Below are 27,653 nucleotides of genomic sequence, written 5' to 3' on the forward strand. Positions count from 1 at the left end.
CTGCATTACAAACATCTCAGCACCTTCAAATTGCTGCTATTTAAAAAATGAAGCAAGATACTCTAGTTATAGGAGAAGGATAAAGAAATTAACACTTCATCACCAGGCTGTCCAGAGTTCACTCTGCAGCAAGCCTGAACCCCAAGCTAGAGATGAGCTTGTGGTCCCACTGGATAAAAACCACACTCTGGTAAATGCATTAATATCACTTTGCAGTTGATATATTTGTCTATCCTGGACAGAGTACAAGCTATAGAACAGCTCAGCCATCTTGGCCAGGGCCAAACTACAAAAATATAGCCAAATAGTCTGTCTAAATGAGTCACAATGCACAAATTCTACAGTAATTCAAAATCTGGTCACACATGATCACTGGACTAATTCAACTGTACTTCTCAGATATCTCTGTCAGTGGGTTTTGACAGCTCCTCTGTCTTTCCTCCTCTTCATGACATATCACCAGCATTGGCCAGGACTTGATTTTGTGTTACAGATTAAAAAGTCCCTGCCCCCAGAGAGCTTACATATGTATGAATAATTCACTACCCCTCTTGAAACTGTTTTTCCCTAAAAGACATTCTGGTTTCTCTAGCTGTACCAAGTTCTTTAAATTTTACTTCTTCTTTACCGAAGCAGGAAAAGCAGCAGGACTGCTAAAGCCTGATCCTTAGCGTGACTGACAGTGCCTCTCAAGAACTGTCTTTCTCCCTGCATGATTAGGGAAACAAGGCAATCACCTTGTTTTTTCCAGCATCAAGATATATATTTGTGCAGCATTTATTGAGACCGGTAGGAATTTTCCCTGTGCTTAAATGTGAAAACAAATACTGATGTCATCAAAACCTCTGGCCTTCAAAAATATGTCAGCAACTGTAATATCTACATACTATTTTATTATCTATTGTTAATTCCTAATAACAACAAGCCAGCATGAATGAGTTGCCTGATTACTGATGGAATTAAACATGGTTTATACAACCATGTTTACAAATATCATTTTTCTATTAAAAATTAGGTGGGGGAAAACAATGCCTTTGAGACATAGGCAATGCTGCAAAAGCACTAGGAGACAAGTTACACTAGTAAACAATTTTTCTTATTAACATCCACTCCTTTCCCAAAATACATCTTATTTCAGTGATATACTTTTTTCTTTAAAATGAGAAAACCTTCTACTAGAAAATTATGCTATTTCTAGAACTGTTATCAGCAGTCTTTAAACAGTAGGCTGAACATCCACAGCAGTCTGAACTTTCTGAGCTCATCATGGCCTCTGATATTTGCTTAAACTATTATAAAAGGGAGAGAGAGGAAAAAAAAATGAAGTTAAATGGAGCAGCCAGTTCTCAGCTTTTCCCCTTATGACACCCACCAGCCTCCCAGCCTACAAACCCAGAAAGCAAAGCAGCACCTTAAGAATCTCCTACTTGTCAGGATAAACATGCCTAATGGCAGACATCTCCTCAGCCCCCACCTCCTCCGGGAAAGGCTCTCCTGCCCTCCCCTCAAGCTATGGCTGGGTCTCGGGTGCCTGAGGTTTCTCAGCCGTGCTTTTAACTCTTTTAACCCCTCGATCAGCCAAGCCAAAATATGAATCTGCTGAACGAAGATCTCCGTTCTGTCCAGGATACATTTTTCGCTTCCCGGGGCTCCCTATTGCGAGGGGCGCGGGGACAGAGAGGCATTTCCAGGCGATTAGCTGAGCGAGCGGGATAATTCCTGGGCAGGAGCGGGCAGCGAGACGCAAGGGCACACGGCACGGGACAAGCTGTCGGAGGAGGGCCGGGCCTGCCCAGCGATGGGGAGGGGGAGGACGGGGCGCTGTCCGTCAGGACCCGCGCCCAGCAGCGTCCCTCGCCAGCCCCTGCGCCGCCTCTGAAGTTCCCAGAGGAGCGGACGAGCCCGGGGGGTGCCGGCCGCCGATCCCGCGGGCCGGGGCGGGGGACAGACCTGCCCCCCGGGGCGGAGAGGGGCGCGGCGGCCGCTCCCGCCGCCGGCAGAGCTGCGCAGCGCGGCCCCGCCGCCGCTCCCGCCCCCGCGCTCAACTGGTGGGACCCCCCGGTCCGCCCCCGGCAGCGGCGCGGGGGGAGCGGCGGGGCGGCCCGGCCCGGCCCGGCCCGGCGGGGCGGGCGCCGCTGGCTGGGGATGCGGGCGGCGGCCCGGCGGCTGCAGGCGGGCGGCGGGCAGCGGCGCGGCGCCTGACCGCAGGGCTCCGCTCCGCTCCGCTCCCGAGGATGCTGCGGGGCGATGCCCGGCGACAGGGAGGACGAGATCTGCCAGAAAGCGCTGCAGCTGCTGGCCGAGCTGTGCTCCGTCGGGGCGGTGGAGAACGAGAACTGCCGCGATTTCATCTACTACCTGCGGGACAGAGCCCGGCCCCGCCTCAGCGACTCAGGTACGGCCGCCGCCCTCGGGGGCGCGGGCACCGGCGGCCTCCCCCGGCCCCGGCTGCGGGAGGAGGGCGAACCCCCCCCAGCATCCCTCGGCGGCCGGGAGCCGCGGGGCGAGGCCTGCCGGCGCCGCGGGGGCTGCCCGGAGCGAGCGGCGGCGGAGCGGGGAAGGTGGAAGGGAGGGATGCTCCCGGGAACGCGGGGCTGGGGGGAAAATTTGCCCGGCGTGGCCGGGGGAGGACGCTGGTCCGGGCTCTGCTGCGCCCGGCGCTGGGTTGCAGCGCCCGGTGCCGGGGGAGATGCGGAGCCCGAGCCCGCAGCGCTGCCCGAGCCCGTGCGAGCCCCGGGTGCGGCAGCGCGGGGGGCGGGCGGGCAACTTTCGGCCGCCGCCGCTCACTCACCCGGAGCGGGTCGGAGCCGCCCTGCCCGGCGCTGCCGCGGCTCTGCTGCAGTGCCCGGGGGCCCGGGACTGCCCTTGTGCTCCCCTGGCCCTCCCGGCGCTCCGGGGTTAAGCGCAGAGGAGAAGGGTTCATAGCCCGGTGTAACTGGAGCGCGATTTAACCTAACTTCCCAGTTCTCTGCGTTACAAGCTAAGACGACTGTTCCTCGCAATTCTGTAGGTACAAGCAGAGGTTGTGGGGCTTACAAGGTGTGCACCGGGTGGTTCTGTGTGTGTATGTCAGGATTATGGTTGCCTTTTTGCGTCTTGGCATAACGCTCCTACTTAAAAAACTTTAACTTAAGGAAGCTTTCTCATAAGGAAGCTGAGCTCCAGCTGCACAAAAACGTGGAAAGACTGAGGATGTGCCGTATGTCTTTGGCCATAAGGGAAAGGCAAATTGCAGTTTAAAGTAGGAGCTTATTACATTTATTTTTGCATTGAGATGGGTTCGCTCGGTGTGAGGAGAAATTTAGAGAGTTAAAAAAGAAGTTGATGAACGTTTGCAGTACTGGGAAGCCGTGCTGTTAGATCAGTGCAGTATTCAGCACAATATTCAGTTCATCACAGCACAGTATTCAGTTCTTTATTATTCTCTGAAACGAATCAGTTCACTTAGTGTAGGGCAGTCTAATGACACTATTCCTAAATATTTTTCTGTGATTTGGTGAGTCTGAAGTAACACTCGGTGCAACTTACTGACAAATCCTTGCATCTGCCGAAAGGCCAGGATGAAACAAGTAAAACTAAGAAAAAAAATTTGAGGGGGGAAAAAAATCTGCTACCACAACAAATGAATAAGGAATTTTCCATCATTCAGTTCACTTGTATCCAAAGCTATTTACAGCCATTCTGGCTTTTCACTACTTGAAATATTCAAATTGAAGTGATTCATGCAATGTTTGATAAGGATTCTTTGAAAATAGGCAAACTTAATTGTTGGTTCATATAGGCATATTTAATTTGTTCATATAAGCAATAATTTTTGTGACAGACACCTGTGATTTTCAGTAATTTTCATCTACTAAAGGATCAATCACATATTTGTATATCAGGTCATGATTCCAAAAATGTCTGCTTAAATCAGTGCTCACTTTGGATACGAAACTACTTGAAATGCATATGGAGACTTTAACCTCAGCTACTTGGATAACAGCTTTTCAAATTTCTTTCAGAAGCTACCTGCTTTTTCTCCGTCAGCCTCGGGCAAAAAGAGTACCTGGCACCTGTTTGGGAGCATTTTTAAAGCATGGTGCGCTCAGGAAAAATGTATCACCTCTGCCTAAAGATGGAAAAAAACGTGTATTTATTTCTACCTGTTTTGCTTCGACTGTTATTATACAACAACCTTCCAGTATTGTTGCAAACCTGCTCGATTACACAGAGCAGCAGTCCCTAACCTTCGCCAGCCAATGTGCAACAACAGTGAGCAATTATGCTGCAGGCAGCATCTTCCTATTGGCCTCAATTTTAACATTTTTATTTTTTGCAGCTGCAGCCAGTCTCAGAGGGTCTAGCAGGCAACATGTTATCCATAAGCCCTGTCTTGGAAAGCCCTTCTGTAAGGTAGCAATGTCAAGAATTTATTAATTTATTAATTTACCTAGTCTTATGTTTCTTTGATTAAAATACATATATTGTCCCAGTAAACTGGCTGCCCATGTGGTTTGTTTAGCTGGTCCTTAGATGTGATGGCGTGGCCTGTAAGAAGGCAGTGTACATGGCTTCCAAAATGAAGCAATAGGATTCACAATCAAAGGGCAGTACACTGACCAAATCCAGCCTGCTTTGTGTAGTGAGTTTCATTGACTTAACAAGGGCAAAATGGCCTTAGAAAGCCCTGACAGCTGATGCATTCCCTTTCCAGCCTCTAGTGGTCTAAGCATAGGGATGTGAAGAAAACTCATGCTGAAAGACAGCATCTCCTTGGCAGACCTGGGCAAAAGATGAAGCTATCCTGGTTCCAACTTGCTGCCCACCAAGGTGTGAAGGTGATGTGCATTAGCCAAACTGAGTAACTTGCTTTTAGGCCACCCAAAAGAGAAATGTGTACAACTGAGTTGAGAAAAGTGCAGCCAGAAAACACACACACACACACACACACAGTTAGGCTTTGCACAGGAATCAAAGCGTGGGGAAATGCTTATAGAAGTTCTTCTGAAGTAAAGTGGCTACTTGCCTAAATCCAAAACCATGGTGGATATAGATGATTTTACAGCAGTTTGATTGGAACCATTCATGTATGTTGGCACTGTCCCCTGTCAGTATTTAGAAAAATCAAGCTCTAACAGAGGGAGATGGTGAGCTGAGGGGTTGCTGAGCCTGATAGGAGTGTTTGTCTACAAGCTCAGCCTCCCAGCACCCCTCAGTCCCAGCAGGGAGCAGCCAGATCCCTGGAGATCCACTAGTTTCTTGCCTGATATCTGATGCAGTTGGCTTTGTGGCTTCCTGCTGTCTGAGGCTTTGGTGTGTGACTCAGACCAGGAGGGAGTAGGACAGGGACAGGAGGGGACTGGGTGCCTGTGGTATGTGCCACATCTCTATTTTTCATGTAATTTGTCCTGTTGTGGGAAGCCCTGCATGTGCTTCGAGCATGAGTTTAAAGTCTAATGAGTTCTGGGTTTAATGTGCTGGTCCACTGGATATAAAGGGTGACATGGGTGAGTCAGATTTTAAAACTTTTCAGAAAACTAAAGATGCAAATTAGTCATTTAGTGAAAAATCTTCAATTAGTTCAATAAGAGGTATAAGTCAGAGCAACCTTGAAAATCCCAATAGGCATCCTTAAGCATTTCAGTACTTTAATAAGCTGACTCGTTTTCTGTTCCACTGTAAAATGTCAATAATATTTCTGTATCACAGAAGGGTTTTATGAGGGTAAATTGCAAAGTCTGAACACCTCAAGTATGTAATACATTCATAAAGGAGAGTCACGTGGACCTCTTGGAGATGTTCAAGTGAAAACTGTGTTTGTCATATGGACATTTGAAAACAATCACTCAAGATCACATAATATCGCCCCATGACACCAAATAAAGCAAATATTGTAGATGAGGAATGGAAGTTCCTTGAGCAGGAGATATTAGTGTGTAAAAAATATCAAAAACCAAAACAACAAAAAAACCATGAAGGCAGAAAACCTTAATGGAGAGACTAACCATTAAAAGAAGAATTAAGACAGAAACTGCTTATGAAGGGGTAAAAAAAAGTACAGCCATTAATCATAACTAATTCTAATTAATTTTGTAGCAGAAAAAATGAATAGAAATAAAAAATAAAGTTTGTTCTCCTTTTCTGTTGTGTTGGATAGCACGTCTTGAGGATGAGCCTGTAAGGTCTTAAAATATTCTTAATTATGTTCTTTAAAATTGACTAATAGATGCTAAAACAGAATGCATGATGAATATTGTGGGTATGGTGATGGCCATTAAGCATAAAGTATGCTACAGGTCATAAGTGTGAGATCAATATTGTACAGTAACAGAAAGTCAGATTTTAGTACTTGATGGAGGTAAAGATAGTTGACAATCAAGAAATTAAAAAATGTGGGCATGGAAATGGGGTGGATATTGAAGACAAAATGTACAAGAAAGTACAGTTATGGTCTTGCAGTGGAATTTGAGAATCTTAGGAATCAGTACTTTTTTTTTCAGTCTATACTTTCAACTTCAGGAAAGAAAAAGCACAAAGAAACAAAAAAGCCTAACAGGTTATATGTGGCCTCCAAACCCACTGCTGGAATGTGGGAGCCACAGTTTTCTGTGGAGAGGATCATTCTGATATAGTGGTCATTCCTTAGGAAGCTGATACTTGCAATTAAATATTATTCCAGCAAGTTTCCCTTTAATTCAGAACTGAGTTTAAAACCAAAACCTGTCTTCAGAAAGTAGTTTTAAGTTCTTAGAGGGGTATTTTTAAATTTTTGTAACTCTAATTACTCACTGATTCATTCCTTGCCTCACCCCCCCAAGTATTCCAGGGACACATCAAGCTGCAGAGTTTCATCAAGATGCTAAGCACATCTAGATTTATCTAGATAAATGCAAAAAGCATTTACAAGTTGTAAAGACATGAAGAAGATCTGAGTGGGTGAAGTAACTTTCAGTATGTTTGTTATTTTTATTTTACTCACTATGAACCGTTGCTTTCCGTATTTTTAATTTGCTTTTCCTCCTGCGAAAGAAATGTAAAATGCAGCTGCTCCAAATTGATGGTATTCTGTGTGTCATTCCAGTGCAAGAATCTTTGCAGGACAGAGGACAAGTGTGAATCATATTCACTGACATGAGGTCGAACGAGTGAACATGTGTGAGGCCCAAATTCCTCTGGGTTTCGAGAACCAAAGTGCTGTTTCAAGAGTTGAAAAAAACCACCACACTGATGTTATGTGTTTTAGACTGAAAATATGTGCTCTTTTTCTCTTTTGAAAAGTCAGGAACAAGTTTGAAGCAGGTAGAAATAATTCCTTCCTGTTGCTTCTGTTCTAAGATGCTCTGCTAGTTTAATTCCCTTTGAACAAAGAGGCTCTCAGAGATTTTGCTGTCATACTGGAAAAGTTTAGTATTGGTTTTCCTTGGGAAATCTGTCTAAAACAGTTAACTAAACTTCAAAACAAATTGTAGAAAAGAGCAAATTATGTTCAAAGTAAAGGGACTAGCTGTGTGCTTAATAATGGTTTGAAGGTAAATTAATTTTAATAAAAGTAAATTAAAGACTTTACCATAACTGCACATGACTTTTTCCTAGAATATATTTTTGTTCTTTTTATAGGTAACCTAAAGTTGTATAGATGTTTAAGTTAGGATTTACACTTCAAAATGAGAGAAAAGGAAGGCTACAAACATAATTCTTATGATAAAACTGAGCATTTGTGAGGCTGCAGCATAGTCATGTTAAATACTCTTCAGACACGAAAGGACAGATCCTTGCAGTACTGAAATCACTTTATATTTTTTCAGTAGTGCAAAGCAACTGCAGTGTTCTTCAGTAGCACTTTAACTTGGGAAGACAAACATGAGCAGGTTTTCTGCAGTGCCTCTGACCAAGACTCAAGGCCGGTGCTGTCCCGTGGCTGCTCTTGGATGCTGTGGGGAGAAGGGCAAGTTTCAGTCTATGGGGAAAAAACAAGAGAAAAGTGGCCTCTAGCCCTTCTTGGTCTCTGCATCCATATTCTGTAGACATGTGGAAAGGAAGAGCTTTCTGGGGCTTCCATTTCCATTTTGGTTTTACTTCTCACTTTTATGGGAATTATACCAAATGTCTGTTGTTTACAGTCTGCCCTTATGCACTGAAACTATGATATAACAATATTTTATGCTGTGTTAAATAGCCTGATGCCAGCTACACCCCTTTGTATTTAACAGAGAAAAGTATGTTTACTCATATGTGATATATATAAAAATAATACTTATTTACTGCAGTCATTGCAAGCCCATTTGTGAAGTAATACTAAAAGTTAAAGTAACATAATAATTGAATCAGAAATCACTTATCACTACAGTCATCACACAATTTATGCATTCCTCTTCCAAATGTGCAGTCAACGTTAAGGAAAATGGTTATTTTGAATTGTGAGTAACAAAAATGTATATAATTGAAAATAACTTGAAGAGTTATGACAAGAACATCAGCCTTTGAAAATTAGGATGGCTAAATAGCATAGTCTGCCTTACACCTGAATTCCCATCTTAAATGCCAGTTTTGCTTGTGAGGAGCAGTAGGCTAAATTTAGTCCCTCTATATACAAACTCTTTTTGCCACTAAAACTTGATCACTGCATTTGTCATAGCTTTTATTTCACTGGGATTTGCACGTTGCTCCTTGATGGGAGGGAAGAAGGGAAAGAAGTTAGCTAATTATACTTTCCTAAGGATTATCCATAAACTTTCTGCAGGCAACAGTTTAAATTTGGCACACAAAGCCCTGATGACTTAGTAGGGGTGTTACTGTAATGGATTTATGGGTCATTAATTCCTCAAAAAACGTGAACCTCTGTTACAGTAATTCTGTTTTTCAGTACTGGTAGAATTCTGAATTGTTACATATTTGTGTGATCCATATATTTAGTGACCCAAGTACAAATGATCAGCCACATGTTCCCCCAGACAGCTTTCCGGAAGATTCCTTTCCAAACTAATTTGTGTGAGTTTAATTACACTGACAATTCAGAGACCTAGAAACGTAAATCCAAAATTATTGCTGTCATAACAGCAGATTCAGTTGAACTCAGTCTTGAGGGTGTGCAGTGCTCTACGAACTTTGGTGTGTAATATGTACAGGTTGAACATAAACTGCAATTTATATATTTATGTTTAAAAGCACATTTCTGTGTTTTAGTTCTTCCTGCACTGAAAATAATGATGATCACTGTTGGTTTAGTGAAAAGCTGTACTGAATTATGTTGCACTGTGCATCTTTTGCTGTATTTTGTCATTATTTTAAGCTCTTCTGTGGCTTTATTTAGCCCAAAGAGATAAAGAGAGATTATTTTGATGCAAAGCTTTCATATTGCTAACAGGTCCCTTTCATACTGCTAACAAAATTTTAGTCCAAGGGATAAGAATTTAGAATAATTAATTACAGATGAAAGGAATTTCCATAAAAATGCTGGCAGTTGCAACTTAGAAAACCTGCAATTCCTAAAGTTCATCGTCTGACAAGATAAATCTTTTTTGCATGTTTTGTAGTACTGTTAAGTAGTGAATACTTGATCCATTTATTTGGAGAGTAGGGAAAAAAGTGTTATGTATAACAGGTGGTGGTTTGCACATTTGTTATATTAGCTGTTGTAATCACACTGAATTTTGTGTTTTAAGCTGCTCAATAGGTTCAACTTCTTTTTTTTTTTCATTTTAGACATTCATTAGCTGAGTTTGGCTTCATTTGGCAGTCGTACACTACAGGATTTGATCTTGTATACCTCCTGTGGTTAGCTGGAATTCAGAAATACAGTGGATGCAGTTGAAACTGGCACATGTGTGTGTATGTTTTAAGCCAATTTACAGTTGTTGTGTGTCTACCAAAGATCAGTGTTGGAATAGTCCATAAACTGTCAGAAGAAGCTTTCAGATTATTTTTGTAAAACCACTATACTAACAAAAAGATCAGGCACTAATGATTTGGAGTTAAAACTTTCAAAGGGTGTTTAAAATAATAAGAATGAGGATTTGAAATAGGATCATTCCTTCCAGTATAATTTCTCACTTTCTTTTTTCCCAGTTTAGCTTTATACATAAAAGAAAGCCTTGCTGACTTCCCTCGGAAAAATGTTTCTTCAGTTTGTTTAATTTCCATCAGGAAGTTTGTTTAAAATATCTTAATTCTATCTCACTATCTCTGAAACTCCCCAAATATTTCCTTTCCCCCTGTGAGGGATCTTTTTTTTGAGTGTACAAAACACTAAATATTTATCTTCTAAAATTTCCTCTTGTAAACCAGTCTTGATCATTCCCACCCAGGTTACTCAGTGTCTGGTTGCTGCATTCCTTTCCTAGATTATATGTGCATATACCAGTGTTTCAGATGATTTTCCCTCTGGATGTTCCCATTCCATTTCTCAAGCAGCAGCTCATTTTATTTATTGCCCCATTTCTAGTATTTTTAATTCAGCTGGTTTTTAATTCTCTGACTTCAACAGTATGGTTTGCTTTCTTCTGCCATTTAGTGTGATGTAATTGTATTGCTGTTTAATCAACTAGTACACAAAGTTTGACCCATTTTACACAGGTTTTCTCATGAGGCATCTGGCTACAGCTGTATAAAGTTCCCTTTAGAGTCCCCTTTTAAGATTTTCTACCTGTTTTCTAATTTACAAGAGGTTCATGGCTATGGAGTGGATTGTTTCACCAATAAATATTAAGATAGTACAAAAGGTGTTTCTCACATCTATGAAATTTTATTACTAATTAAACCTTGTGGTTCAGTATGAATTATCCTACTAATATAGAAAGGAATGTACAATGCTAATTAGAAAATTATCAATGAGACCAACAGTCTTATGATTTCTGTTTCCATTTGTAGCAGATGTTTTACCCAGTTAAATTTTTTTCTCCCCCCCCAGAGAAGTTAGATGGATAAAACTAAGGCCTAATTATTCTATCTCTTTTTGGGAAGCCAACCAAAAACAGCTGCTCTCTAGTATTCATTATGCCAAGGTCTCTGTGCACAGCATAAATGAAGGGAGTGTTTCCCCAGTCTGGCTACAGGGACATGCAGCAGGTATTGACTTGGGTCTTGCTCAGTGCTCTTCTTTTCCCTGTAGTAGGGCTGATGTAGGATGTGTGTAGCAGTGGCATTATGGCAGTTCTTACCTGCTGAAAAGAGCTTTAAGGTCCATTAGCAACCAAAACCAAGAGGAAAGAGATCTGGTATCGCTTAAAAAATACGTAAAGCTCTGAACAGAAAATGCTCTTATCGGTGCTGGTTTATTTTTTTAAGCTTTAGCAATTTGCTTGGACACAAATCTAAACCAATAGCTCAAATTTTGTTTAATTGTATGATTGTGTTCTCTTCTGCAGTAGATCTTGTCATTAAGAAAGGCTCCTATTTCTCTACATGCCACAAAGGCATCCATGGTAACAAAAGTCTAATGTAAACTTTTCCTCTTTTTTTTTTTTTTTGATAATGACAAATATTAAAGATGATTAATGAGTTAAAAAAAATAGAGACCAGAAATTAGGCTGAGCTGGTAAACAGGAGGGTGAGGCGTTGACCTATTTTTGTTTGTTTGTTTGTTGAATTTTATTTGGTTTCATAGCTGTTTCACAATTAAAGAGGGATGAAACCTGATGGTACAGCAGGCACAAGAATGACACCTGTTGCTTGTGCTGCTCAGGAGATGGACATGAGGAGCAGAAGAGGCAGCCAAGCCTCTAAAGGAAGACATATCACTCATATTCCGAAGGGATCAAAGAACACCAAGCAGGTTTCCTGTTTCTTAGAAATTAGACTTAGCTGAGTTGAAGCCTGAGATTTTAACAATCTGCCTGCAGGGACATAGTGGACAGGAAAGGTTGTGGATATACTGCATTGTACCTTTCTTGTAAGAATTTAAATTTCTGTTTTATATTACACTAAAATCTGCCATTTTTCCCCCAAGTTTAAAAGCTTTTTGAGCTTCTTTGTGGAGTTCACTGTAAAAAAAAAGGTAAAACAGATCTGTCCACATGCTTTGGCTGTCTTGTGGTCCCATCACATGCTCATTGGTTTGTTGGTTGGTTGGCTGGGGATTTTTTTGAGGGCTCAGTAGCTTGCTAAGTCATTCTGAGAAAGCATGATTTGTCACTGACAGTAGGGCTGTGGCTAATCAGGAAAGAGAAAGCTTGGCCGCCGTGTCTTCACTTAATAAGTAAAACCTGTCACCTTGACTCTTTCCTACGCAGCAGCATCACTGTTCCTGCCAGCTTCTCTTAGCTGCAGAAGGTGTAACATTTTTATATCTGCTCTCGTTCTCAAGTTAATGTCTTGTTCCTGCCTACCTTGTTCGTTTTGTACCTGTCTCTTTTTCTGTTGTCATTGTGTTACAAAGAGAGAATTGACTAGTCAAGATGATTTCTTTCCTACTGCTGCTAGGAGCCAGTGATGATAAAATAGCTAAAAGCAGTTCCCAAAATAGCAGTGCACAGGTATGGGTTTGCCAGAGTGATTTGATAGTGATTACTCTATCCGTCCTTCTGTAGTGTAGTGTTACAAGTAGACCCAGCACTGTGAACAAAAACTACTCTTTCTTCTTTTGATGTATTTTTCTTCCTTCTTTTCTGTTTTTCTTGGGAACTGGAAACCAGAACAGACCTTAATAGCAATAAAACCAGCAACATCTTCAGCCACCTCAGCTTCTTTTCATTCCCAGATTAGGGGGAAGTAGTTTTTCACTTTCAAGAACATGTAAAATTGAGTCTTGGGATTCACTCCTTATCCTAAAGGCTCTGTGCACTGAGAGAAGGAGCAGTAATTTTGTTAAAATGGAAGGCTTGGGATTTGACATTTTCCGCTGTTTGGCAGTTTTACCTCCTTTTTTCTGTACCCCTCCATACGAGGAAGATTTCCAGTGGTAGTTGTTGCCATGGCACTAAGCAGGACGAGGTGTCTACTCCAGTCTTAAAACTACATTTATGGTCGTGTTGTGAAAAATTATCTCTTCTGACAAGTTGGGTTTGTTTATGCAGAATTAATACAGCACCACTTCTCTTCTTCCAAAGTGAACAGAGGCTCTTCAGGTCATTCCCTGTGTGTCAAGGCAAATGTGAGCTGGAAAAGCCTTGGAATTAAGCTCTGTCCTTCCACTCCCTCGTTAGCTGTTCAAATGAACAACCGCTTCACGCCCTGCCGAGCAGCTGATTGGCCTTGGAGGGAAGAAGCATCTGAAGCAGTATTAATGTTTCATTCAAAATCATGAGAGCCAGGGAGGAGGGGAATTAGGGAATTCAAAACCCCACATCAGTCCTGCCTTTTATTTCGCCAGGCCCTTTTCTCTTGAGCAGCATCCCTAATTGTCTCCCACACCGGATTTCCTCTTAGGATGGTCTTGCTGACTTTGTGAGATGTTTTTGCCAAGGGTAAATTGGCAAAGCTCTCTTCCCTTTGCTTTTCTTTCTCCATTGTCTGCTTCTTCTCCCCAACCCTGTTAACAGTAGCTGCTATGACGTGTGCTGGGTAGGAGATGGAGGAGCAAAGAAGCTGTGCAGTCCCTCCATCCTCTGCTGTTTTCTTTTCTCAAGTCATCGCTGCTGCATCAAGACCTATGAAATTCCCTTTTTATTTTCTCAGGAAGCAAAGCAGATCAGAAAGCTGAAAAAAATAGTGCCTTAAAATGCTATCTCAAAGATATATGAGCAAACTAGATGTAATAAAGCAATCAGTAAAGGAGTGTAGTGGGATGCATGACAGCAAGAACAGCCAGCTGCATCTGGGAAATACACAAGTCCTTGGATTCCAGCAGTATAAAACATCCAAAGCTTTAAAAGATGAACAATTCTTACTTTTCTGTAGCAGTCTCAGCAGCTTGAAACACAGTTGGCAACCATTTATTGCAATCATAGGATCATTGATGTTAAAAGAAACATCACCTCAAAGTGGGTATTCACCTAAGGTCTTGGATTCATTGTGCATAGAATAGCATGTGCCAGGGTTGTTAAATCTGGAAATGTTGCTAATAAATAAAAATAGTTTCTTAGGACAGGAGTAGAAAAAATGTTAGATACAGAGGTGTTGCATAATTAACCTTGGTCAACGGGGAAGGACCCTTTTACAACGTTTCAAGAAGTACTCTTCCCAGTAAATGACAGCAAATAGATGCCAAATCCCCGAGTACTTCTGAGGTAAATGTATATTGTTGTTTTTAAAAACACAAATGTTGCTTATTCTTTTACCTGTTAGTCTTTGAAAAAAAAAAAATAGGGGAAAAAGCAAGCTTTGACAGAGTATTTCCTGAGTCAGCAATTGAATGGAAGGAGTGATGCTGATGCACTTGGTTCAAGGTAATGGAAGGACTTAGCCCCAGCTGAGGAGGTCTGTGAACATACAAAACAGCACAGGAGATGTCTGGCTGTAAATCCTGCAAATCAGATATTAGCTGGCAATATGTTAATGCAAATGTGTTTGGTTCAGGGATATTGTTTAGAGGCAGGAATGGGGTTTAGTTGGCTGGAATAGATCACTAGTTGGGGAAATAAGGCTCTTTTTTCCGCTGTGCCAGGCACTTGGGATGTGATCTTGTAGAAGTGTTGTTTTTCCCCTCCCTTTCAGCTGCTTTTCCAGTACTGATATGCAGCTAAAATTCCATCTAATGCCATGTCTGTAATCAGCAGAGAAAGCAGGGCATGTCTCAAGTGTGATGTCAGTGAAGCACTGAGCAGAAACCTGCCTAAAAAGCAACCAAGAGAAAACAGTGGGTCCAAGGACTTAGGTGGAAAGTAGCTTGCCTGAATATGGCTCGCTCTATTTTCACAGCAAACAGAAAACAAGAGCCTGGGCCTTGCTGGGGCCTCTCAGCACTTTACTCTTATAAATAATAAACAGAATATATTTTCCTCCTGTGCAGGTTAGCAAATAGAAATGTGCCTCTGCTATCAGCAAGGAAGCCATAATTGAGAGGCAGTGATTTGATGGGATACACGTTCAAATGGAAATAAATAAAAGCATAAGGAGGATTTCAAAACTTCTATTTCTGTGCTGGGCTTGATATGTTTAGCTATGTAATTTATTCATGATACCTCATTGCAAGCTTGGATTTACATTTTCAGACTGAAATCATACAACACACTGTAGCCTGCATCTGACAAAACAACACTAACAGGTAACTTTTGGTTATCTTTTGCATATTCCACCATTTTGCTGTTTACAGTCCTATTTTTGACAAGGGAGATTCAAACATTTGCTTTCATGGCCTGGGTTGGATTTCAGAGGTACATCTCAGTGTGATACCATTTGAGACTGACACTGAGAGGACTGTGATGGGGGAAATCATGTTCACATTATTGGAGCAGAAATGCACAACACAAACTTTTTCTTGGAGGGGGACAACTTTTTAATGTTCCCCATTCTCCAGTTTGTGTCCCCCCTCCCACTTGGGATTAAGCAGTGTATTTTTGCTGGGTCAATTTACTTGTTCTTAAGGATATATATTTGTTTGTTAGTTCAGTATACCTCAGTGTGTCTGTTGTGCTCATGTTTATGAAACTTGTAGAATTAATCACCCACCCCTTACATGAGTGTCCTCTAGAGAAATTAACAGTGGGTAACTCTACTCAGCAACCTTCTTACAACCTGACTTTCACAAGTCTGGAAGTTTGGAACGTGCAGCTCTTTGAAATGCTGGTCCTTTTTCCTTCTTCCTTTTCGTAAGTTTTTTTCTTAAGTGAATGTAATCTTATGCTTACAAGTGAAATGTTTTCTGTTTTCTTAACATTGACATTTTAGTCATGCAAAAAACTATTCCTTTTTTCCTGCGTTCATCTCAGTTTCTATAATTTTGGAGCAAAACTTAATCCCACTGTCAGATATTGAAAGCTGCTAAAAAGGGAATGGATTCAAACTGAGCGAGAGTAGGTTTAGATTAGATATTAGGAAGAAATTCTTCCCTGTGAGGGTGGTGAGTCACTGGAACAGCTCGCCCAGAGAAGCTGTGGATGCCCCATCCTTGGAAGTGTTCAAGGCCAGATTGGATGGAGCTTTGAGCAACCTGGGATAGTGGAAGGTGTCCCTTCTCAGGGCAGGGGGATTGGAACTGGATGATCTTTAGGATCCCTTCCAGCCCAAACCATTCTGTGATTCTATGATTCTATAAACCACAGTCACTAAATCTGACCTCATGGCTTCTGTAGCACTGCTTTTCACTCAAAATAACCTCTGAGTAAAATTTTGCAAGAAAGGACATGAGTGAAATTTGAAATGTAAGCCCTTCATGTATGTTTTTAAAATCTAAACATAATCATTTGTGCTGCTAAAGAAATAACTGCTTCTGTTCAAAACACTTCTCCAGTTGTATAGTGATCAATTTTGAATGATCTTGGCTCACTAATTCCATTTTGTCTGTGTGATTTTATTTTATTTATTTATTTTTAACTTCATTTTCTTAATTTATTTTGAGGGGCCATGTTGAGACCAGGATAAGCAGTTGGTGGCACATTGGTGGGTGCCTTATCTACCTATGGTGGACGACAAAGAAAAATGTACCAAGCTTTCAAAAAAAATATCCTAAAATCATTCCACTGAAGTAGCTGAAAAAAATTAGCATCCTCTTAGACAAAAAAGTGGGTTGTAGCTCTGTCTGGGGAAATGGGAAGAAACCCTCATGACTACTTTTAGTTGCTTTTTGGTTTTTTTTCTGGTCAAGAATAAAAAATTTAGAGACCAGAAGATGAAAAAACACTGGCTAGAAGTTTACCATCAATTTGGTTTTCCCTTAGAAGTGGCAGAATTTTTGGAATTCCCCAGATTTGAGAGCAATCCAGCTGAGCAGGTCTTGGGGGAGGAGAGAAGACATGAAAGCTCACTGTTTCCATGCTGTTTTCTTAAATATCCCACTGCAGTGGTATTATGGTTTCTAGGAACGAGGGGCTGACACCACTGTTTGCTTCTTTACGTTCTTGGTACTTCTGAGAGGGAGGTGGGGAGAGCAGTTGTTCTCCCCTTGGAACAGGCCTGGGAAAGAGCAGTCAGGACTCTTCAAGAAGAGTCCTACATCCTGTTTGTTTGTGTGCACCCACCTGGAGAGAGTAGTGTGTGTATCATATGAAAAGTATGTCACTGATTATAACTGAACTCGTCTAAAAAAACTACGCCATATACTGTGATTGTAATTTCTCTCTCTGGCAAGGCTGTTTATCTTCTTTTTCTTTTTTATTGCTTGAGTGAACCTAATATGTCTGAAATTCTGTTTTAGAAGAAGTAAGATACTGTGCAACTGGTGGTATTTCACTGCAAAATAACCCCCAGAGGGATTTGTAATCCCCCGGTACTGACATCATCTAATAGTGAGCCAAATTGAATAATAAGCTCAGTGCTGTGAATACAGCCTCATACTCAGCCTCATTCTGCTTTAGTTAGCATTGCCTAGTAATTAATTATTATTCTGTATTTATGCTATCAATGGCATCCAGAGGCTGGCCTAAACACGCTCGAGCCGCTGGCAGCTGCAGCGGCAGCATCTGTACATGCAGATATTTTGTTCTCCCTCTATAAATGTGTGCTGCTCACTGCCCCTTAAAAGAGTTGTTACTAAGTCTTCCCTGCAGCTAAACACAGTAAGACAGTACGTGCTGGACATCAGTCAAAGATGCACAATGACACATAGCTGACTAATTACTATTAATGTTTACAGGATTTGGAATGTCGTAATTGATTTTGGCACTGGAAGTGCAGTCTGGTAAATTGCTTGTCACCTTTGTTTCATCTTCTATTTCATTGAGAATCTCATATGCAATTAGCTGTAATTGCTTATACTGTATTTATTCTAAAGTGCACAGTACATTTCTATTTTGTTGTTTGGATCTCAAAAGTGGGGAGTTAATTGCTTACAAAAATACAGTTCAAAATAAGGGGATCGTTATGGTGAGGGACATTTTTTCAGAGTAGGAAAACACAAAGATTTTACCACAGTGCATGTTCCAAACACAAGGCTCTGCTGTACTTGAAATCTCAGTAACTTCAGGGACAGTGGCTTGTGCATAAAGACATGACAAGCGAATCTATATTACCAACATAGAGGAATTCTTTTTGCATACAGAACTGGACAGTAATTCTTGAAAGGAATGTGTTTCCTCCACATACTCCAGGTCACAAGGTGGAAGAAGCACTGAATGGCTCACAGAAATTCATCTGCCAGTTTATCCTGGCAATATTTTCTATTTAAACAGCCAAACCTCCAGAATTAGCATGGACTGTCTAGAAACCTCAATAAAAGAAAGAGCTTTGCCAAGAAACAGTCTAGGACAGCAAAAGAAAAAAAAAAAAAGTGAAGCCCTTGGTACAGATAAACAACAGAAATCTGCAAAATTTTCCTTCCCAAGAATGGAGAGCTACATTGTCTCCTGCTCTAACCCACGGGTTGGATGTTGGAGCACAGGTTTGGTTCTCAAATTTAGACTGGCAGCACCTGCTCTTTTCATGTCATAGTAAATTGTCCAAGGAACAGCTAATCAAAACTTTCCTTGCTGACCTTTTAAAGCAGAGGATACTCTTTAGTTCCTCATTTTAAGAAACTAGCTGTTCCAATTTTTTCAGGAGAAAATAATTTTAGGAGATAAGATGCTAATCTAGCTAAATTAACTTAATTAAAGAAAATGCAAATCCAGTAGAATACATTTTCTAGTAGAATGACAGTGTAGATTCTACTTGCTGCAAGCATATAGTGTCTCCAAGAGTCTGGATATGTTGAATAGTGGCAATAATTGTACATCTAAACCATTAGAAATATCTTCTATCAGAATGCTGGGTAAAACAGAAACTATTTCTTTTGGATTTAACTACTGCAAGTGGAAAAACAAGCCTAAATACCATGGACTGATTTCCAGCACTTTCAAACTACTTTAGAGCTTACTTTTAATCCAGTTAATTATTTTGCTATTCTCCATTCAATTAATTATCAGATTAAAGTTCTTATATAATATGTAAAATGGTCTTTTGATAATAAAAGATTATAAAAGAAATACTGCAGAGTTTGCTTTAGAAGAAAGCATAGAAAGATTGAAATCTGCAGTATTCCAAGTTAAAAGAGGCTATTAACTTTGATTACAATTACATATTCCACAAGAAGATGGGATGGGGCATGCAAGACTACTACAAATCTTTATTGTAGGAATCATTTAGTATTGTACATAAATATCATTGCTTGGATTTTCTGCTTAGATCTTCCAGAATTGTTACATTTATCAAAACCTCTGGTTCAGTTTTTTATTACAGATGTTGATTGTCATTGCTTTGGAATTTATTTGTAATTACACAGGAAGCACATCAACCTGTTGGAGTGAGTCCAGAGGAGGCCACCAGGTTGATTAGTGAGATGGAGCACCTTCCCTGCAAGGAAAGGCTGAGAAAATTGTGTTTGTTCAGCTTGGAAAAGAGAAGGCTTCTCTTTTATTTAGGGGGTGACCTAATTGTGGCCTTTCAGTAACTGAAGGCAGCTGACAGGAATGATGGAGAGACACTTTTTGCAAGGGCCTGGAGTGACAGGACAAGGAGGAATGGATTCAAACTGAGAGAGAAAAGGTTTAGATTACATATTAGGAAAAAATTCTGTACTGCAAGAGTGGTGAGGCCCAGAGAAGTTGTGGATGCCAGAGAAGTGTTCAAGACCAGATTGGATGGGACTCTGAGCAACCTGGTCTATTGGAAGGTATCCCTGCCCATCCTCAGGGACTTGGGAATAGATGAGCTTTAACTCAAACCATTCTATGATTCTACAATTCTATGATACATGGTATTCCAGTCTTCCTGGAATCTACCCAAAAAACTCCTGATTTTTTTGTTTACAACCTAAGAACTGATGCTCGGCATCAGTCCCTTTATGCTGCAGAGCTGGTGACGCATTTTTTTGGCCTCTCTGTATCACTTTCTTCCTGCAAAGGTCTGTTCAGGGTGTCAGTACTTCACACACTGGCAGAGTGCCTGCTGCCTCACGGAAAGCAGGTGTGCTTGGAGGGATGACAGCTTTCTCAGGACTCAGTTATTTAATTAACTCATTTTTATAACCGGATTATTTGAAGAAGCCACACCGTCTGTCTAGTGGTCAAAGCCTTGCTTGTGTGCTAAGCAAGGCTTGTTGAACTCCCTGCATCCCTTCTCTTTGCTTGCATCCTGCTTCACTGGAGAAGCAACTGGAAAGTTGCTAGACTCACAATCAGAAGTGAGAAGATCCAGGTTCCATTTTTAACTTTTCAACTGATTTACCGAATCTCACCTTGAGAACTGTGCTACATCTTGGTTTCTGCTCCTGTTTGTAAAGAGGCATTTAAATAACTTTGACATTTCTAGAAGAAGGGGAAAAGCTACTTAGTAATAAACAGTTTAATCACTGAGATATTTTAACAGCTTTATTCCACAAACTACTTGGTAATGTGAATAGAAAAACAAACAATTCTTCAAATATCCACTAGGGTTTCTGAACACATTTGTTGCACTGTTTACATTCCATTAACATTTTTCAGATCCAGATTTACTCACAGTGGTTTTAACTGTGTATGTTCAGACACTTGGAGAGAACACATACAAAATTTTAATGCTTTTTAGCAGCTTTCATGAATAAACCTTGCTTTAAAAAAAATAATTTACTCATCCTATCAACAGCAGCATTATTGATTAGTTAAATAAGGACAGAAGGCTGTCACTTATGTCTCAGATGTATAGCAGAAGTCACTAAACTTCAATAAAGACAAAATCTGAAAAAGATAGCTTGCAAATTTCTCTTTGAAATATTTTAAAATTACATCTTTCCCTTAAAAATCTGGATTTGCATATCTTTTCCCATTCATGTTTGATAACACTGGGGGAAAATATCTATAGTAGACCTTCTTGTCATCATCCAAGAGGCTGGGGGGCATACTGTAAGTTGATGGACAGTAATGAAGCTACTGTGCATCAGAGAGGTTGTCAGAAGACTTTGACAAGAAAGGTGTCAACCCCTTATCTTAATTACTTCTGAAGGGTAATTAAGTGATTCCTGGGCATAAAAATAAGCCTGTATCTAACTGCTGGTAAAAATCAGGGTATCACAGATGCATAGAGGATTTAGTTTTGCAATTCTGAGATCACTGTATGACTGTGGCTTTTTCATCGAATCACAGAATAGAATCAATTAAGGTTGGAAAAGACCCTTAAGATCATTGAGGCCAACTGTTAGCCCAGCACTGCCAAGCCCACCACTAAACCATGTCCCTAAGTGCCAAGGTGCCATACCTAGACATCTTTTAAATACCTCCAGGGAGGGTGACTCAGTACCTGTATAACCAAGGAGGAAAGCTTGCCTTTGGCTTTCTCACGCAACTCCTTACAGCTCAGCCAAAACAGAGCAAGCTCCTTCAGTAAACTGTGCTCCAGCCATACAGATCTGAGAGCTGTTATCCCCCTCCAGACTTATTTTACTTATCATTTCTACCTAATTTTTTTAAACACCAAAGCCCTTGAGGCAGCATCATTTATAAAGCTTATGTCAGCAGTCAGTTTATTTGTATTTATTGTATATTTCAGAATCTTAGCTTTCCACCCACGCTGATGTATATTAGACTTGGGATGTACATATGTGAGTGTATATGTGAAGAAAGCAAAGGAGAAACCTTTGAATACACAGAGCAGTGTAAATTGGTGTGGAGCCATCTGCCTGAGCCTGCAGTGTTTGACAAATGGAGTGCATTAAGTGTGCCTGTTCATTGTCATTGAGGAAAATAGATCAAAATCTTCAGCTTGCTTTTGAAAGCATAACTGTTAATTTTTTAATTGATGAACATTTTTAGATGCATCAAAGTAACATACTTCTTCAAAGTGGTTGATACTGGTAAACAGGGTTCAACAGACAGTCATTGCTATAAATGACTTTTCGTATGAGCCTGAGAGCTTCTGATCTTTTCTCTGACCTTAGTCTCTGGTGCTCACAAGTTTCTTTAGTTGTGCAAAAAGGCTCATGGTGTTTCTTAAATATCTAAAATAACACTTCCTGCTTTTCTTAGGTGAAAAATGTACCACGAAGCCCCTTGCAGCATTTGAAACCTCCAGATAGATGCAAGGCTAATGTATTCAGTTAAGTTACTATCACCCTTAAAACCCTGAAATGCTGAAGTGTTAGTATCTTGACCTATATGTCAAGATGAATGAAAAATAAATTAACTTCTGATGCAGCAGGCCTTTCCTGAAGGATTGTGTTTGTTGGAAAATGTCTGGTTTTACATATAGGTGTAAGGGCAAAAATAAGCTGTTTTTCTTAAGAGCTGAAATATCTTGATCTTGTCAGCCAGAATTTTTGCCGTAATGAACTAGTTATTGATGCTGTTCTTTGGCATTTATGCTTTATTATTCCATAATACAATGCTATGGGTATTGTTAACAGAAAGGTACAAGAGGGACTGGCATATTTTGGAAGCTGGCAGCACATAGGGTTAAAGTTTCATCTTTGTCCCTTGTCCTCCACCTGTCTCCTTCTAAAGATTTGTTTTCCCTGTGAATCCAGCAGGTTCTCAGAAACTCCTGAGCTTTTCACAGTAACTGATTTGTTGAGCATACCCCTGTGACCATGTGTTAGCACTGCATTTCTCCAGATATAACTGTCCAACTTTACTCAGGAATTTAAGGGCATATTAATAGATTAATCTTCAGGAGTCACTGACAACAGTTAGCATCCCATCTGTGAACTTTGACATCTATATTTTTGAGAGTAACAATGACACAGTTACTTCCCTGATGCTAAAGTGCACAGTTCAGGTTTATTATCCTCTTGATTTTTTTTCTCTTTTTAATCTATTATAGCTCAATCAAAGTGCTTCAATCAGCTGTAGAGAGTAAAGCCCTGAATTTATCCCTCAGTCAGCTACAGTACTGTGTGCTCCCTGCCAGTTTGCTGTTTGGTGAGAAAACCACGTATTTGGACACCTCCTGCATGTTGTGGAGTAGGAACAGACAGCCTCAGGGAGTGACTGTTGGGCAGGAAGATTATTGCCATCCTTCTCAGCCTCCAAACTTCAGTGCACTCAGTTCTGGAACACAGTGCAATTTGGGCACCCTCACTGGAACAGCAGGATGAGACTCTCCTGCTTTCTTCTTGGTACCAAATATTGAGCAGGGTGGGTCCATTAATCTGGGATAGGGTGACATCTGTCATCACCATACAGTGTTCAATATTTGCTTTGTTGGTTTTAATTGCAGTATATCAGCTTTCCACTCCGTAAAACTGGTTAAGTACAAGAAGAAAAACCCCTCAAGCTGTCCAGTTTCAATTTTACATTCACAACTACGTACAACATGAAATTATTTAGTTCATAAGAGATTGAGTTATTGCTACTAGTTCTTTCTACAGATTCCTTTTAATATAATATCTTGCCTGAATGCACAATTGAACCCAAGAAGACAGAAATCCCGATATGTTCAGTTCTTACTCAGAGCATACATTCTCCAGTATATGTTTTGCAAAAACAAGCAAGTTGAAGTTCTTCTCTGTATTTGGATTTGCCAAAATTAGGAAGGCTTCCAAGATCATCACAGCCTTAAAATAATCCCCATCTAGGAATGAAAAAGCAGAAGAGCAGTCTGAATGATAATTTTTATCAAATCTGTTTCTCAGTTCTGTTCTTTAGCTGCTACATCCTTAGGATGTTTCACTTGAGATTTTGCTTGATTTTCTGTTTTCATATATCTGCTTTACAGTTTTCTCTTAGACAGTGTTTCAGGCAGACAAGACAGTTGGACTCAACGATCTGAAAGATCTTTTCCAGCCTAAGTGATTCTATGATTTTATAATTTCCATATTTACCCATTTGTAAGTCTGTAGAAGCCTTGAGCTCATTTCTTTTGCTCTCTGGAAATAGAGTATGAATGGAAAAGAAGTATATTCCGTATATTTTTTTCAAACAGTGAATTCATAGTAAACACGATCTGATTGTAAATTATTAATTCATTATCTTTCTTAGTAGTAAATATCCCAGTCAGTAAGACTTCCATCACACTCTAATACATATGGATCAGCCAAAAAAGCTTCCTTTTATAAAATGGGAACCCTAAGTTCACAAAGAACAACAGATGCATAATACATTTGCCATGGCTGAAATACTTTTAAAAAGAGTCAGTGTGAACATTAAAGTGCGTCTGGCTCCTCATCTGAGAAGGATAAAAGCTTTCAGGGCTGTCTTTATTTCCCTTTATGCCAACAGTTCCTTCCTAAAAGAAAAATCAGGTTGTTTAATCAGTTTAAGATGTTAGTGAGCAACATAATTTGAGCAATACAATTCCTCTTTGTCCATATCAGTCTGTGCAGGCAACCTTCCTGAAGGTCCTTGTGAGGTTTCAACATTTGTGACAACCTTTTTATGATCTGCTGGTATAGAAAAAGCAAATTAATTTTGGCTCTTCCTTAAATGTAAAGCAAGAATTGTAAATATTGAACCACTGTGACGTGCCAAAGTCCCATAATGTAGGCTTAGAGGAGTTGATTCTGAAAAGGAAGCTAATGAAGTAATTGACCTCATTTCCAGTCCAAACAATCGGACTTTAAAGAGAAGCTTGCACTTCTGTTCTGCATAAATTGCCCAGAAGAGTAATACTGTCTTCTTATTTCTTACATATATATTTCCTTAAAAAAAAAAAAACAAACAAAAAAAAACAACCAAAAGTTCAAAAACAGATAATTTTTGGGGGGTTATTCAAAATCAGAAGGGCTAATGGTTTTCACTGAACTTAATAAGATTATAGGGACAAGGAGCCAACTGCTAGGTGAAATTTAATGCTTCCAGTAGGAAAAAAAATGGAAATCTGAAAGAAAAGTATAGATTTTTACTAGAAATATATGAGCAACATGACTCATATTAATCATTATGGCTGGCTCTCTGAAAGTATTTTTTAATCATATTCATCCCATCATAGATGTGTTTGTATATATATTTACATACATATGTCTTTATTAATGCTAGATATGTCTTTATTAATGTGAAACAAATTTTGCTAAAGCTCAAACAGTATTTCACGGACTTTAGTGGTCTATCCACATGTCCCATGGTCCCTCACAGTAATTTAATTCCACAAATTTTCCCACCGAAAAAACTCATTCAGTGAGACATTTGGATAAATACTATTTTTTTTTTTTTTTTGGTTTTAACCTTAAATATTGTGCCCTAAAGAGTATAAAAATTAAAAGAAATCAATCAGAATGTTATAGAAAATATTGCTGCTTCTTTATTATTTTTATTAGCATATCAAATTATATTGCTAATGGTTATTAGCAAAAACGGGTTATTATGGTTATTAACATAACTAGGTGAGACCCCCACATGGACTGTTGCATCCAGCTCTGGGGTCCCCAGCACAGGAAGGACATGGAGCTGTTGGAGTGAGTCCAGAGGAGGCCACCAAGATGATTAGAGGGATGGAGCACCTCTCCTATAAGGAAAGGCTGAGAGAATTGGGATTGTTCAGCCTGGAAAAGAGAAGGCTTTGGGGTGAGATAATTGCAGCCTCCCAGTACCTGAAGAGACCCTACAAGGAGGATGGAGAGAGACATTTTACAAGGGCATGTAGTGACAGGACAAGGGAGAATGGATTCAGGCTGAAAAACAGTAGGTTTAGATTAGAAATTAGGAAAAAATTCTTTGCTGTGAGGGTGATAAGGCACTGGAACAGATTACCCAGAGAAGTTGTGGCTGCCCCATCCCTGGAAGTGTTCAAGGCCAGGTTGGATGGGGGTCTGAGCAACCTGGTCTAGTGGAAGGTGTCCCTGCCCATCGTAGGGGAGGTGGGATCAGATGATCTTTGAGGTCCCATCCAACTTTGAGGTCCCAGCCATTCTATGGCTCTATGATCTCTGTACCTGTTGTTTTGAGCACTTTGATTGAACTGTACAATATTACTGTACAGTTTTATACAAATGGGAAATGAAATCCTTCTCTGTCATTTCCTTTAGTGCTCTCAAACGCTTTAATATTTATTGTGACTTACTGGGCTTTCAAGGACTATAATGGAACCTAAAGCCTGTTGGCCTGGTTCAAATAAGCTGTTTGCTCTCCTTCCATAACCTGAGGACTCCCTTGGACTGGCTATATATTGCAGAAAAAAAGGGCAATTTCTCTTCGTTATTATTCATAAGGTCATAACATTCAAGATTAATGTGTGCTCTGATGGCTTAGTCATTAAAATATTCACAAATCTTGACAGTTTCATAATTTTTAATACACACAATTTGTCGAAGAATTTCCACTGGAAAATTTCTGCCAGGTTATTCTTTATTCATTCTCCATCCTTCACTTTGCTATTAAAACCTTTCATTCTGCTAATGAGGGAGCATACACAGTACTTGCCAAAAGTGACTGGTCATTTTCTATGACTAGATGAGAAGTTAAATTCCTCAATTACTGTATGGACTTCTATTTTCCATATCATAAAAAAAAAACAACAGGATAAACACTTGCAAAGTATTAGTTAGCAACTCCCTTCACTTTTTGAATGATTCTGCAGGAAAAAGAAAAGTCTAAGTGTATCGTATTAATTATTTGCTTGGAATAAATCATCTGATTCTATGATTTAATGCATAAGGAGTAGCAAAAGAAAGTGGTTGGAAATATGCCTTGTGGCTTTTGGCTATAGTCAGGAACTTAACTCCTACAAAATACAGCTACTGGTGGCCATAGGAGTTTGCAGTGTAAGTGTATACCCCCAAAATTTCTTTCCCACACGTCATGTCACCAGCTTTCCCTTTTAGCTAACAAGATACAAGCATGTCTCAAATGCCAAAAGGCTTTTAGAAGATTTCGTGTTCCTTTGCTCCGGCTACATTTCCTGCAAATGTAGCATCCTAAGTGGTTCTCCTACCAGGATGAAATGGAGCCATTTAAGCCATCTCCATATATAGGGTACTTGAAAATCTGGCATGGTATCTGTAGAAGTGGTATTCTCTCTTCTATTATGTTATTATCTATGGATTTTTTCCCCCAGTTTATAGCATTTTTCGCTCAATATGATAAACTGAAAGTATACAGTAATTTTGTGTAATTTATCAGTTGTGTGAAGCATATGTTGAAAAAGAACGTGGAAATAACCAAAAAAGAATCAAGAATGAGGCATGGGAACCTGGACAAATCTTATTAAAGTTGGGTATACGCAGACATGAAACATTTTGTTTTCTGCTCTGCTTTGTGTCCCTGTTGATGGTGAAACAGCAGCTTTAGTTTTCACAAGAGGAACAGCATCATTCTTTGTCAGGAGATACAACTGCAAGATGTCAGAAAGAAGAATGCAAGCCTTGAACATACAACTCTTCTCAGCTGTGTCTTTAAAAATCACTTCTCATTCAGCCAGCTGTCTGATTAGTAAAGGCTTCTTTGTCACTTACAAACTGTAGCAGAATTTACGTCTCAGCTAAGTTGTCAAGGAAATTTGCATCAATGCAGACTAAATATATTAGAGATAGGTGTGCAAACAAAAGTAAATTCTTCTCAAAACAAATTCACATACAGTTTTTATTGTAGTTAATAAACTGTCCAGTATGAAGCCACCTTACCTGAATTTTAAAAAAACCTACATAACTTTTCTTCTTAATAAGCAAAACTTTCTGCTGATACAAAAGAAAATAATATTTTGCTATGTTTTTAGTACTTTTTTTCTTATGTATATCCATGAACAATTTGCTTTAAGTTCTTTTT

The 27,653-nt window shown here is 40.0% G+C and overlaps 1 protein-coding gene across 4 annotated transcripts in view; it reads left to right on the forward strand.

The window, feature by feature from the left end:
• Positions 1-2,158: 2,158 nt before the first annotated feature.
• The window catches only part of LOC135415488 (synaptotagmin-9), a 70,382-nt gene continuing 44,887 nt past the window's right edge, over positions 2,159-27,653 (forward strand). For 2 of the 4 annotated variants that reach the window (XM_064657245.1, XM_064657246.1), the window contains exon 1: positions 2,161-2,395. In XM_064657245.1, the coding sequence (XP_064513315.1) occupies positions 2,248-2,395 (148 nt within the window). In that variant the 5' untranslated portion in view covers positions 2,161-2,247. Of the gene's footprint in view, positions 2,396-27,653 lie in introns of all 4 variants that reach the window. The other 2 variants (XM_064657248.1, XM_064657247.1) reach the window with 2 other exon arrangements.

The sequence above is a fragment of the Pseudopipra pipra genome, chromosome 6, assembly GCF_036250125.1.
Source record: "Pseudopipra pipra isolate bDixPip1 chromosome 6, bDixPip1.hap1, whole genome shotgun sequence".
In the NCBI taxonomy this organism is placed as follows: Eukaryota; Metazoa; Chordata; class Aves; order Passeriformes; family Pipridae; genus Pseudopipra; species Pseudopipra pipra.